General features: G+C 44.5%; 1 protein-coding gene across 1 annotated transcript in view; it reads left to right on the forward strand.

Annotated features, from left to right (window-relative positions):
- The window catches only part of LOC110490263 (solute carrier family 13 member 4), a 23,178-nt gene continuing 7,826 nt past the window's right edge, over window positions 1–15,352 (forward strand). Inside the window, exons 1-8 of the mRNA XM_021563554.2 lie at window positions 1–626; window positions 3,599–3,727; window positions 6,552–6,688; window positions 6,795–6,976; window positions 7,076–7,130; window positions 7,252–7,285; window positions 7,383–7,478; window positions 12,099–12,283. Of these exons, the coding sequence (XP_021419229.1) occupies window positions 504–626; window positions 3,599–3,727; window positions 6,552–6,688; window positions 6,795–6,976; window positions 7,076–7,130; window positions 7,252–7,285; window positions 7,383–7,478; window positions 12,099–12,283 (941 nt within the window). The 5' untranslated portion in view covers window positions 1–503. The remainder of the gene's footprint in view (window positions 627–3,598; window positions 3,728–6,551; window positions 6,689–6,794; window positions 6,977–7,075; window positions 7,131–7,251; window positions 7,286–7,382; window positions 7,479–12,098; window positions 12,284–15,352) is intronic.

The following is a 15,352-nucleotide window of genomic DNA, read 5'->3' on the forward strand; positions in this document are numbered from 1 at the left end:
TCTTTATATAGACATTTGTTTTGCACTCACGGTAGCCGCCTGGTCTATCTCAAACATCAGCATTTTACAACATTTTATTTAGCCTTTATTTGAGCAGGGAGTCCCACTGAGATCAAGGTCTCTTTTGCAAGGGGGCTCTGCCTTATCTGGTATTCAGATAAGAATAGGTAGACAGTATTGAAAAAGAAGTCAGGAACCTATTTGTTGCACTTTTGGATCTCCTAGCTGAACTCAGAGGTGGGGGTTGCCTGCAGGTCAAGTACTGAGGTGAGGTTGTACAAAGAGCAGTTATTTCAGACGGAGGACTGTGCCCTGCAGACTGCAGTACATCGCCACCAGAACCAAACAAGCAGAGCCTGCCAGTTTTCACTCCAGAAGGAGACATTTAAAGGGATTTTTCTTTAACTTTCATTAAGACTTCATGTCACGCCAAAAAAAACGTTAAAAGGGACAAACAAGCCAGCTTCTCTGCGCTAAGACCGAACCCAGGCGAGCAGTCCCCGATGAGGCTGGAGGCCGCGGCAAGGATGGACCTTATCAAGAAGCTATGGAGAGCACGCAAGCTGATCCTGGTGGTGCTGATCCCGCTGTCGCTGCTGCCGTTGCCCCTCATCCACCCCACCAGCGTGAGTACCCGACTTCATCATATCATATCACTAGCATGACTAATATTGCGCATGGGTAGGCTATCGGCATTGTTCTTCCGAGTTAGCGTACAGTACATGAAGCAGAATCAAATTGGGGGTGAGAACAGCTGTAAGTGTCTTTATGATTATATTTAACCATAATACATACCCACAGTGCAAATATTTCGATGTACCTCATATTCTATTAATGCTTTGCTGATGGAGACTTGTTTTACGCATTATTTAAGCTATCGGCGTCTGTGCGTAAAGTGCACCATTTCGCGTGTTTACACTTCACAGTAGGGTGCATTGTTGTACAGCGGTTGGCACCACAGGCGGCTGGGAGAAGGGGAATCTGTGCCAAGCTATTAGGTTATATAACTCAGCTCAGCTATGTGGGGACGGGTCTGGTCGTTCTGTTTGCCTAGAACCACCTGCGGTTCCAGAATGCCCTCTCACCAATTACAGAATTTGTCAAGTTCAGAGAGGGACAGAACAATGGAGCATGTGGCCAGCTGCAGCTACAGAACCCCTCATGCTCTGTTTTCCTGTGTCAGCCTGAGAGAATTGTACTAATGTGCCTCTCTGGGTTCAAACCCAGGTTTTTTTTACACCGGGACTGTGTTAGCCCACTGAACTAAATCCTAGTCTTCAGGGTCCTTATTCATTATGATCTAAATCGCTAAACTGATCCTGAATCAGCACTCCTAGTCTGAGACGCTTTATGAGTACTGGCCCCTGGTCTCAGGGGCCAGTAGGGATCGTCCTTATCTCTGACAGCAGGATGAACTCAGCTCCTTGGGGTTTGAGTCAGGAGAAAATAATGTCTGTCTAATGAGCAGATTAACTGACTGAACTGTGTTCAGAGATTATCAGTAGAGATCATCATATGAAGGAATGCAAAACAGTGTTTCTTTTTAATCATCGTTGTTTCTCCAGAGGAAGATAAGGGTTGAATTGGCCTAATGAGTGAATCCATTCTTTCTGTAGTCATCTGGAAAAAAAATCTCACAGTCAACACTGATGAACGGTTATCCAGATTAATCATCTTTATAAAAGCATTTGGCCTTGAAGAAGAGATAACATGAATGCCTGAAAAGCCATCTTCTTTCGTTGATCTCGTCACTCACTTAAGGGTCATGTTGAGGCATGGTCTGAAAGGTGAAGTGACAATGCAACCTCCAGATGTGGACAGAAACTGTCTGCTGAGTCACCTTTGACCTCTTGAGAAGTGCTTGCTCATTGCAGTGAAATATCACACAGTCCATCCATACACATGCCAGATTGGAGAAACAAATTGAGCAATTGACCATTTAGAAACATATTTCCCTACTATCTAACCAAACGAAACCTGTCGGTAAATACGAGATACCCCATGATCGCCTCAATAACCCAGTTCTCTGATGAAACTGGAAAAAGGATGAGATTTTGAGTGAGTTTATTGATTCATTGAAAGTCCATTCATTGCATGGCAGTTCTCTACTGTGTGACAACCTCTGATCAATGATCTCTTGGGATCACTGATTGTCTCTGTCCCCAGTCTCCTGAATGACCGAGATCAGACATCACATCCCGTATCTGACAAACACTAACTACTGGGAGATAGTCAGGATCACCTCAGTTTCCTGGGGCAAAAGCTGGGGGCGCTTTCCCTGTGGCCAAAGTACATTATTACTGGACATGCCCAGTAGATCACAGAAAGGGGGTGTTGTGTTCCCACCTGGGGCAGTGTGGTCAGGACTGGGCATGTCCAGTAGGGCACATGTGGAGAACATGCCCAGGCAGGTGCTAGTGGCCAGGGTTGGTGGCTGCTGCCTCAAAGGCACCATAGAGGGGCCAAATAGTCTCTGTGTGATACACAGCAATATTCAACATTGTTTTCAATGAGCGGTTACACTACCAGTGTGTGTATGTGTGTGTGTGCATAGCTGGACAGTCCGATGGCGTGTGTGTGTATGTATAGCTGATATATTGCCAGACCCCTTCACCTCGCTGGCTAGACATCCTCTACTCGACCGGGAGTTACACGTTTACACTAGTCAGACAAGAGCCTGACACATCACCTGTATGCCACATATTATGGAAAGGGGAGATTTCTAAGGCTTCCTCACTTACGCATGATAAGTTACCGCTGGTTTACTGTACAATGTGACCACCACTGGTCCTACGGGACGTAGGAGTACTGTACGCTACCCCGTCTATGGTAACCAAGGATCATTCAGTGTGAGGATCATTCAATGTGGTCAAAGATATTCATCTATTTTAGATGAAAAGCTGCCTCAAGTTTCCAGAAAGCAAAAATGTTAAACAGGTACGTTTGAATGAAGGACATAACAAATCCCATTTTGATTAGACTGTTAGATTGGAATTCGGATGGGCTCTTTCACAAACTGAGCACATTCTCCATTGTTTCCATGGCAAATAAATGGTGCTGAAAGGTGAATAAGGAACACAGAGGTTCGGTCTCACGGTAACTTAGGAACTTGATAGATGCACACACACACGCGCTACTATTTGAATGTTTTTAAATGTGTGTAAATTGTAAAGTCTTTTGTCTGTGATGTATTTTGCGTTATGTGTCGGACCCCAGTAGGACTAGCTGTCTCCATTGGTGTCAGGTCATGGGGATCCTAATCAATCAAATCCAATCAAACCCTAACCCTAACCCTAATCACTTTCTTTCAGGCAGCAGTGTTATTGCACTCCGATAAACTCAGACATATGAACCCTGACAATATGTGGGACCTAGAAATGAGTTTGTTTGACCAGCATTTCACATCAAGTTTAACATTGACATATATGAAATAATTGACCGTGCTTTTATGATGAGAAACGTTAGGATACAATACAGGCATAAATGTATGAGGTATGGCCCTTGGCAAACTGCATTGTTGCATAAAAGCCCAATCCCTTGTCTCTTCCCTATGTCTCACCCCCTGTGTCTCTGTCCCCGGTGTCTCTGTCCCATGTAGGAGGCCTGCTGTGCGTACGTGTTGATAGTGACAGCGGTGTACTGGGTGTCAGAGGCTGTACCCCTGGGAGCTGCTGCCCTCGTACCAGCCTTCCTATACCCGCTGTTCGGAGTGCTCAAGTCCAGCGAGGTCAGTAAACTATCACTCACTCTAATCTCTCTTTTTCTCGCTCTCTGCTAAGGGCACTGAGGAACAGGGGCGCACACACACATATACACTGAAAAAAAACATAAACAGAACATGCAACCATTTAAAATATTTTACTGAGTTACAGTTCATATAAGGAAGTCAGGCATTCAAAATATATTCATTAGGCCCTAATCGATGGATTTCACATGACTTGGTCACAGATACCTTTAAAAAAAAAAAGTAGGGGCGTGGATCAGAAAACCAGTCAGTATCTGGTGTTACCACCATTTGCCTCACGCTGCGCGACACATCTCCTTTGCATAGTTGATCAGGCTGTTGATTGTGGCCTGTGGAATGTTGTCCCACTCCTCTTCAATGGCTGTGTGAAGTTGCTGGATATTGGCGGGAACTAGATCCCTGTCATACACGTCGATCCAGTGCATCGCAAACATGTTCAATGGGTGACATCTCTGGTGAGTTTGCAGGCCATGGAAGAACTGGGACATTTTTAGCTTCCAGGAATTATGCACAGATCCTTGCGACATGGGGCGGCGGATGAATGGCATGACAATGGGCCTCGGGATCCCATCAGAATATCCCTCTGCATTCAAATTGCCATCGATAAAATGCAGTTGTGTTCACTGCCCTAGCATATGCCTGCCCATAGCATATCCTCACCGCCACGATGGTGCACTTTGTTGACAACATTGACATCAGCAATCCGCTCGCCCACACAACATCATACACATGGTCTGTGTTTGTGAGGCCGCTTGCACGTACTGACAAATTCTCTCGGTTTATGGTAGAGACATTTACATTAAATTATCTGGCAACAGCTCTGGTGGACATTCCTGCAGTGAGCACGACAATTGCACGCTCCCTCAAAACTTGAGACATCTGTGGCATTGTTCTGTGTGACAAAACTGCACAGCCTTTTATTGTCCCCAGCACAAAGTGCACCTGTGTAATGATCATGCTGTTTAATCAGCTTCTTAATATGCAACACCTGTCAAGTAGATTGATTATCTTGGCAAAGGAGAAATGTTCACTAACAGGGATGTAAACAAATTTGTGCACAAAATATTAGAGAAATAAGCATTTTGTGCATATGGAACATTTCTGGGATCTTTTATTTCAGCTCATGAAACATGGGACCAATACTTTACATCTTGCATTTGTCTTATTTTTGTTCAGTGTACAAACACACAAATGTACATTCAAACCAAAAATATGTATTTTCTAATAATTCTTGTTCAACTGTAGATACGGTAATCTGAGCACCTGACTCCCACCAAGGCCGAATGAACTTGTATGTATTTAACTAGGCAATTCAGTTAAGAACTAATTCTTATTTACAATGACGGCCTACCAAAGGCAAAAGGCCTCCTACAGGGATGGGATTAGAAATGAAAATGTATTAAATGAAAATCTAGGACAAACACACACAGCTACATGTGTGGACCAGATGGATGTGAAGCGTATGGATGGATGCTTTATAGGAAGAACCTGAGAAGTCCTGTCCCATTGCTTTGTAATGCCTCTGTGATGACTGAAAGGGAAGTAGGTTGACACCTGGTTTACACCCGCTAACTCGCTAGATGTAGCCTCACGCGTGAACTAACAACCACAGACGATGTACTTGTACAGCACCGTCTAAGGTGTTTCTAAAGGCTTCATGAAGTCTTAAACGTTATCCTTCATTCATTATCCTTATCCTTATCCTTCATTCATTCATTATCCTTTCACCTATACTCTAAATTCTCCATCCTCCTCTCTTGTTATGTGAAGAGATGGTCATGATGTCACAGACCCATGTAAACATGTGAGTAACGTCATCAGATCATCAGTTATCACGAGGTGTCTGTATGCTAACGTCTAATATAATACAGGAAGCATGGTCGTCAGAACCTCTCTGTCCGTCTCCAGTGAAACACTTATCACTGAGATGATGGCCTAATGTACTGATCAAAGTAACCTATTAACCCCTGCTGGACAGGAAATGGTCTGTCATTAAACCAACCCAAAGTGGTCCCAATGACCACCATTAATGGTTCCCTCTCCTCACTATGTCAGTGTTACATAAAAAAAATAACCACTGAGTTGCTCATGTGATCTGATCGCATGGACAAAACCTGCCAAAGAAGGCTATTAGTGTTATTATAAGCTCTTGTAATCGTGTTTGGTAAATATCCACGTTTTTCTGCAACTCTTTGCTCTGATGACTAGACTTGTGTACTGTACTTAGTGCAGCTCTCTCACACCTCACCTTGCCTCGCCAATGGGATTGCTTTACCTCAGTTTTAACCTGGCACAAACAAGAAGGTGTTACGTGGAAAACCTTCCCCCTGCTCACTCTCGTGCCGTGCTTTGAGTTTTGGGTCACATTTTTGGTTCGTATGCCTCCAATTGCAAATGTTTGGAAAGGAGCAAAGCTCAGACGTGTTGATCCAACTGATCCATCTGAGCCCATCCTGGAGTACAGTATGTTCTTCTCAGAACTCAACCGGTTCTGATTAAAAATGAGAACTAGACAGAGACTGGAGAGAAGTCATGGTGGTTAGGAATATCTAGTCTAGTTCCAATAATCACAAAAGGTCAGTTCTCTGTAGTTAGAGGTCATGACCTGTGGTGGTATACAACAATATACTGACTAGTGACCATGTCAATACAGGATTTTTTGGGGACAAACATGAACATAGAAGAGGTCAAAGTAAACATTTTTTTAAATGAATCCAGGTGTGTGTTCGTGCGAGCCACATGTAAGGGTTGAGTGTATATGTACGTATAGAGTGCTATAAATACTGTGTGGTTGTCTTTGGTACAGGTAGCTGCAGAGTACTGTAAGGACACCACTCTGCTGCTGATGGGGGTGATCTGTCTGGCGGCCTCCATAGAGAAATGGAACCTCCACAAACGCATCGCTTTACGCATGGTCATGATTGCCGGAGCCAAGCCTGGCATGTAAGTACGCAGCTACCATGACACACACGTGCGTGCACACACGCAAGCATATATAAATCAATTACACACACCCTCAACTTCTCCTCTCTCCTGTGTGTATCCTCAGGTTGGTGCTGGGTTTCATGTGCTGTACGGTCTTCCTGTCCATGTGGCTCAGTAACACCTCCACTACTGCCATGGTGATGCCCATCGCTGAGGCCGTCCTGCAGCAGCTCATCAGCACCGGCGTGGCCGACACCCAGGAAGACTCCGAAACCGTCGAGGCCACCGAGGACGACTGCCTCGGCGGTATGGCTGCCCTTTCACAGCCTGCAGTAAACATCTCAGAGACATGATAAATTGTGCATCACTATAATCGTTAAACGGTTTTATTTTGCTCCTTTGCAGACAAGGAAGAGAATCTAGAAAAGAACCAACTAGAGCGTCTGTATCGCAGAGACAGGTAAGACCTGGGGAGCTTTTGAGACAGTCACTGAAGAATCACATACGATACGGTCTTGCAGTCCACATCATGAAAACAACTCCAGTGTTATGGTTTTGAACGTGTTGTGTTTTATCCACAGCTGCGTGAAGCAGGAGCTCTGCACTCTGACTGAGGTGAGAACATAAACCTTTGAAAATCTGTGTAAAAATATCTGTTGTTCCATTTTCTTACTTCAACGTTAATTCTCCATTGTGTGTTTTGTTCTCTCAGTTGCCGACTGTGGAGACTAACGGGGCTGGTAGGAAGGCCAGTAAGACCAGTCTGGGCCAATTGTCCCTAAAGCAGACCAACGGACAACTGCCATCGGTCAGTAGACAAACTCACTACACTCAGAGGCATAACCAGGGTTTGAGTTTTGGTGAAGCTCGGAAAGGCAGACCTTAGCGGTTAGAGCGTTGGGCCAGTAACTGAACGGTTGCTAGATCGAATCCCCAAGCTGACAAGGTAAAACTCTGTCGTTCTGCCCCTGAACAAGGCAGTTAACCCACTGTTCCTAGGCCATCATTGTAAATAAGAATTTGTTCTTAACTGACTTGCCTAGTTAAATAAAGGTCAAATAAAATACATTAAAATCAATACCCAATATATATTTTTTTAAAGTTGAAGCTAATTTATTGCTATTTGGAAAACAGCAAAAACGAGCAAAAATGACCCCAGACATTATCACCTTGGCTGCTGTAGGTTAATTCACCTCAATCAATCTACAAACACATCTGTAATGTTATACCCCTGAAAGGAAAGAAATTATCAACAGCCACATCACTGGCTGTTTTAGTAGCCTACTCTCTGTAAAGCAACATTTTTATGAGAACTTAGTATCCTTGGGACGTCCCTACCCCATTGAGTTGACATTTAAAATGGTTAAGGTTAGGGTTAGGTAGGGGTTTTGGCACCTTAATTGGGGAGGACGGGCTCGTGGTAATGGCTGGAGCGGAATTAGTGTAATGCTATCAAATAAAACAACTCCACTATCACATGGTTTCCATGTGTTTGATTCCATTCCATTTGCTCTGTTCCAGCCATCATTATGAGCCGTCCTCCCCTCAGCAGCCTCCACTGATCTACATACACTGCTCAAAAAAAATAAAAAATAACACATCCTAGATCTGAATGAATGAAAGATTCTTAAATACTTTTTTCTTTACATAGTTGAATTTGCTGACAACAAAATCACACAAAAAATATCAATGGAAATCAAATTTACCAACCCATGGAGGTCTGGATTTGGAGTCACACTCAAAATTAAAGTGGAAAGCCACACTACAGGCTGATCCAACTTTGATGTAATGTCCTTAAAACAAGTCAAAATGAGGCTCAGTAGTGTGTGTGGCCTCCACGTGCCTGTATGACCTCCCTACAACACCTGGGCATGCTCCTGATGAGGTGGCGGATGGTCTCCTGAGGGAAGTCCTTCCAGACCTGGACTAAAGCATCCGCCAACTCATGGACAGTCTGTGGTGCAACGTGGCCTTGGTGGATGGAGCGAGACATGATGTCCCAGATGTGCACATTTGGATTCAGGTCTGGGGAACGGGCGGGCCCGTCCATAGCATCAATGCCTTCTTCTTGCAGGAACTGCTGACACACTCCAGCCACATGAGGTCTAGCATTGTCTTGCATTAGGAGGAACCCAGGGCCAACCGCACCAGCATATGGTCTCACAAGGGGTCTGAGGATCTCATCTCGGTACCTCTGGCGAGCACATGGAGGGCTGTGCGGCCCCCCAAAGAAATGCCACCCCACCCCACACCATGGCTGACCTACCGCCAAACCGGTCATGCTGGAGGATGTTGCAGGCAGCAGAACGTTCCCACTGGAGTCTCCAGACTCTGTCACGTCTGTCACGTGTTCAGTGTGAACCTGCTTTCATCTGTGAAGAGCACAGGGCGCCAGTGGCGAATTTGCCAATCTTGGTGTTCTCTGGCAAATGCCAAACGTCCTGCACGGTGTTGGGCTGTAAGCACAACCCCCACCTGTGGACGTCGGGCCCTCATACCACCCTCATGGAGTCTGTTTCTGACCGTTTGAGCAGACTTGCACATTTGTGGCCTGCTGGAGGTCATTTTGCAGGGCTCTGGCAGTGCTCCTCCTGCTCCTCCTTGCACAAAGGCGGAGATAGCGGTCCTGCTGCTGGGTTGTTGCCCTCCTCCACGTCTCCTGATGTACTGGCCTGTCGCCTGGTAGCGCCTCCATGCTCTGGACACTACGCTGACAGACACAGCAAACCTTCTTGCCACAGCTCGCATTGATGTGCCATCCTGGATGAGCTGCACTACCTGAGCCACTTGTGTGGGTTGTACACTCCGTCTCATGCTACCACTAGAGTGAAAGCACCGCCAGCATTCAAAAGTGACCAAAACATCAGCCAGGAAGCATAGGAACTGAGAAGTGGTCTGTGGTCACCACCTGCAGAACCACTCTTTATTGGGGGTGTCTTGCTAATTGCCTATAATTTCCACCTGTTGTCTATTCCATTTGCACAACAGCATGTGACATTAATTGTCAATCAGTGTTGCTTACTAAGTGAACAATTTGATTTCACACAAGTGTGATTGACTTGGAGTTACATTGTGTTGTTTAAGTGTTCCCTTTATTTTTGTGAGCAGTGTATACATATCTATACGTGACTACCAGTTGTGCACTCATTCTCAGAAAGTAGTTTTTTGTTTCTTAGGGGATGCCTGTAGACACGGCAGGAGTCGCAGGACAATTTTAAAATTGCCTTTTGACCAGCATCTCGCAAACACACTATCAGCAGCGTCTACAGCTTTGCCAACGTCTCTAGTAAGCCAACTTCGAGCTGGGGTAGTGCGTTTCACGTCTCAGGCCCTCAGTCTGTGCCGCGAGAGGGAAGAGTTAGCCGTTTGAGAGAGTGGTCAATGTACTGCTAAAAAAATGCTAATCCAGGAAGCAAATCCAGAGGACGCATGCGACCATAACTAACAAACCACTGTTCATGATTCCACTCATTCGCAAAGAAGCAGGCTCAATAAAAACTTGGTCAGATCAAGAATATAAGCGTTCTGAGCTTTGACCAATGCTGGGAGAAATATTTAGATTTTGACCCATCATTTATTTTCTTTATTGTGTACGAAATACAAATGTATATACATGTACATACAGTGGGGAGAACAAGTATTTGATTCATTGCCGATTTTGCAGGTTTTCCTACTTACAAAGCATGTAGAGGTCTGTAATTTTGATCATAGGTGCACTTCAACTGTGAGAGACAGAATTTAAAACAAAAATCCAGAAAATCACATTGTATGATTTTAAGTAATTCATTTGCATGACATAAGTATTTGATCACATACCAACCAGTAAGAATTCCGGATCTCACAGGATCTCACAGACCTGTTAGTTTTTCTTTAAGAAGCCCTCCTGTTCTACACTCATTACCTGTATTAACATTACCTGTATTTTTCCAGAAAATCACATTGTATGATTTTTAAGTAATTCATTTGCCTTTTATTGCATGACATAAGTATTTGATACATCAGAAAAGCAGAACTTAATATTTGGTACAGAAACCTTTGTTTGCAATTACAGATTTCATACGTTTCCTGTAGTTCTTGACCAGGTTTGCACACACTGCAGCAAGGATTTTGGCCCACTCCTCCATACAGACCTTCTCCAGATCCTTCAGGTTTCGGGGCTGTTGCTGGGCAATACAGACTTTCAGCTCCCTCCAAAGATGTTCTATTGGGTTCAGGTCTGGAGACTGGCTAGGCCACTCCAGGACCTTGAGATGCTTCTTATGGAGGCACTCCTTAGTTGCCCTGGCTGTGTGTTTCGGGTCTTTGTCATGCTGGAAGACCCAGCCACGACCCATCTTCAATGCTCTTACTGAGGGAAGGAGGTTGTTGGCCAAGATCTCGCGACACATGGCCCCATCCATCATCCCCTCAATACGGTACAGTCGTCCTGTCCCCTTTGCAGAAAAGCATCCCCAAAGAATAATGTTTCCACCTCCATGCTTCACGGTTGGGATGGTGTTCTTGGGGTTGTACTTATCCTTCTTCTTCCTCCAAACACGGCGAGTGGAGTTTAGACCAAAAAGCTCTATTTTTGTCTCATCAGACCACATGACCTTCTCCCATTCTTCCTCTGGATCATCCAGATGGTCATTGGCAAACTTCAGACGGGCCTGGACATGCAGGATTTTAATCCATGACGGCGTAGTGTGTTACTAATTTTCTTTGAGACTGTGGTCCCAGCTCTCTTCAGGTCATTGACCAGGTCCTGCCATGTAGTTCTGGGCTGATCCCTCACCTTCCTCATGATCATTGGTGCCCCACAAGGTGAGATCTTGCATGGAGCTCCAGACCGAGGGTGATTGACCGTCATCTTGAACTTCTTCCATTTTCTAATAATTGCGTCAACAGTTGTTGCCTTCTCACCAAGCTGCTTGCCTATTGTTCTGTAGCCCATCCCAGCCTTGTGCAGGTCTACAATTTTATCCCTGATGTCCTTACACAGCTCTCTGGTCTTGGCCATTGTGGAGCGGTTGGAGTTTGTTTGATTGAGCGCGTGGACAGGTGTCTTTTATACAGGTAACGAGTTCAAACAGGTGCAGTTAATACAGGTAATGAGTGTAGAACAGGAGGGCTTCTTAAAGAAAAACTAACAGGTCTGTGAGATCCGGAATTCTTACTGGTTGGTATGTGATCAAATACTTATGTCATGCAATAAAATGCAAATGAATTACTTAAAATCATACAATGTGATTTTCTGGATTTTTGTTTTAGATTCCGTCTCTCACAGTTGAAGTGTACCTATGATAAAAATTACAGACCTCTACATGCTTTGTAAGTAGGAAAGCCGGCAAAATCTGCAGTGTATCAAATACTTGTTCTCTCCACTGCACATGTTTTTTCCTCCCCCACAAACAGTGACTCACTATACTTGCTCCTCTCTCCGTTCCAGACAGCAATCAGCATCCCAGAGCCTAAGAAGGAGAAGGAGAGCAAGAACTCTCGCTATCCCACCAAGAGAGATCATATGATCTGTAAATGTCTCTCTCTCAGCATCACATACGCAGCCACCATTGGAGGCCTCATCACCATCACGGGCACCTCCACCAACCTTATCTTCGCTGAACAGTTCAACAAGTAAGCTACATTACCATACACTGCATTGAATGCAGTTCAATAAGTACAATACCTGGTAAATACCCCATGGCCTATCAATACACTATCAGACAAATATCCCATGTGTAACAGTATTTCCAACCTGGGCTCGAACCAGAGACCCTCTGAACATATCGAAAACAGGCACCCACGAAGCATCGTCACCTATCGCGCCACAAAAGCCACGGCCCTCACAGAGCAAGGGGGAAAAAACGTTCAAAGTCTCCGAGCATATGACGTCACCAATTGAAACGCTACCAGTGTGCACCGCTAAATAGCTAGCTAGCTCACACTGGTCACACATAGTCTATTAATATCAAATCAAATTGATTTATTTTGCCCTTCTTACATCAGCTGATATATCAAAGTGCTGTACAGAAACCCAGCCTAAAACCTCAAACAGCAAGCAATGCAGGTGTAGAAGCACGGTGGCTAGGAAAAACTCCCTAGAAAGGCCAAAACCTAGGAAGAAACCTAGAGGAACCAGGCTATGAGGGGTGGCCAGTCCTCTTCTGGCTGTGCCGGGTGGAGATTATAACAGAACATGGCCAAGATGTTCAAATGTTCATAGATGACCAGCATGGTCAAATAGTAAGGACTGTGAACAGGTCAGGGTTCCATAGCCGCAGGCAGAACAGTTGAAACTGTAGCAGCAGCACGGCCAGGTGGACTGGGGACACCAAGGAGTCATCATGCTAGGTAGTCCTGTTGCATGGTCCTAGGGCTCAGGTCCTCCGAGAGAGAGAGAGAGAGAGAGAGAGAGAGAGAGAGAAAGAAAGCAATGTTACGTAACTGAAAAAAAGCTGGAAAGAAACAATCTTGATATGTTCGTCAAAAGAGAGATCAGGGTCCAGAGTAACACCGAGGTCCTTCACAGTTTTATTTGAGACGACTGTACAAAAACAATAGTGGTCCTAAAACAGAACCTTGAGGAACACCGACATTTACAGTTGATTTGTCAGAGGACAAACCATTCACAGAGACAAACTGATATCTTTCCGACAGATTAGATCTAAACCAGGCCAGAACTTGTCCGTGTAGACCAATTTGGGTTCCCAATCTCTCCAAAAGAATGTGGTGATCTATGGTATCAAAAGCAGCACTAAGGTCTAGGAGCATGAGGACAGATGGAGAGCCTGGGTCTGACGCCATTAAAAAGTAATTTACCACCTTCACATGTGCAGTCTCAGTGCTATGATGGGGTCTAAAACCAGACTGAAGCATTTCGTATACATTGTTTGTCTTCAGGAAGGCAGTGAGTTGCAGTGCAACAGCTTTTTCAAAAAACATTTAGAGGAATGGGAGATTCGATATAGGCAGATGGTTTTTTATATTTTCTGGGTCAAGGTTTGGCTTTTTCAAGAGAGGCTTTATTACTGCCACTTTTAGTGAGTTTGGTACACACTCAGTGGATGAAGAGCCGTTTATTTTGTTCAACATAGGAGGGCCAAGCTCTTTCAGTCGTTTAGTTGGAATAGGGTCCAGTATGCAGCTTGAAGGTTTATAGAGGCCATGATTATTTTCATCATTGTGTCAAGAGATATAGTACTAAAACACTTGAGTGTCTCCCTTGATCCTAGGTCCTGGCAGAGTTGTGCAGACTCAGGACAACTGAGCTTTGGAGGAATACGCAGATTTAAAGAGGAGTCCGTAATTTGCTTTCTAATGATCATGATCTTTTCTTCAAAGATGTTCATGAATTTATTACTGCTGAAGTGAAAGCCATCCTCTCTTGGGGAATGCTGCTTTTTAGTTAGCTTTGCGACAGTATCAAAAATACATTTAGGATTGTTCTTATTTTCCTCAATTAAGTTGGAAAAATAGGATGATCGAGCAGCAGTTCGGTGTGGCGCCATTTCCGTTCCAATTTTCTGGAAGCTTGCTTCAGAGCTCGGGTATTTTCTGTATACCATGGAGCTAGTTTTTTATAAGAAATGTTTTTAGTTTTTAGGGGTGCAACTGCATCTAGGGTATTGCGTAAGGTTAAATTGAGTTCCTCAGTTAGGTGGTTAACTGATTTTTGTTCTCTGACATCCTTGGGTAGGCAAAGGGAGTCTGGAAGGGCATCAAGGAATCTTTGGGTTGTCTGAGAATGTATGTAGCATGACATTTGATGCTCCTTGGTTGGGGTCTGAGTAGATTATTTGTTGCGTTTGCAAACATAATAAAATGGTGGTCCGATAGTCCAGGATTATGAGGAAAAACATTAAGATCCACAACATTTATTCCATGGGACAAAACTACATCCAGAGTATGACTGTGGCAGTGAGTAGGTCCGGAGACATGTTGGACAAAACCCACTGAGTCGATGATGGCTCCGAAAGCCTTTTGGAGTGGATCTGTGGACTTTTCCATGTGAATATTAAAGTCACCAAAAATGTGAATATTATCTGCTATGACTACAAGGTCCGATAGGAATTCAGGGAACTCAGTGAGGAACGCTGTATATGGCCCAGGAGGCCTGTAAACAGTAGCTATAAAAAGTGATTGAGTAGGCTGCATAGATTTCATGACTAGAAGCTCAAAAGACGGAAACGTCGGGTTTTTTTTTGTAAATTGAAATTTACTATTGGAAATGTTAGCAACACCTCCGCCTTTGCGGGATGCACGGAGGATATAGTCACTAGTGTAACCTGGAGGTGAGGCCTCATTTAACACAGTAAATTCATCAGGCTTAAGCCATGTTTCAGTCAGGCCAATCACATCAAGATTATGATCAGTGATTAGTTCATTGACTATAACTGCCTTGGAAGTGAGGGATCTAACATTAAGTAGCCCTATTTTGAGATGTGAGGTATCACGATCTCTTTCAATAATTTCAGGAATGGAGGAGGTCTTTATTCTAGTGAAATTGCTAAGGCGAACACCGCCATGTTTAGTTTTGCCCAACCTAGGTCGAAGCACATACACGGTATCAATGTGGATAGCTGAGCTGACTACACTGACTGTGCTAGTGGCAGACTCCACTAAGCTGGCAGGCTGGCTAACAGCCTACTGCCTGGCCTGCACCCTATTTCATTATGGAGCTAGGGGAGTTAGAGCCCTGTCTAT

The sequence above is a fragment of the Oncorhynchus mykiss genome, chromosome 15, assembly GCF_013265735.2.
Source record: "Oncorhynchus mykiss isolate Arlee chromosome 15, USDA_OmykA_1.1, whole genome shotgun sequence".
Classification (NCBI taxonomy): Eukaryota; Metazoa; Chordata; class Actinopteri; order Salmoniformes; family Salmonidae; genus Oncorhynchus; species Oncorhynchus mykiss.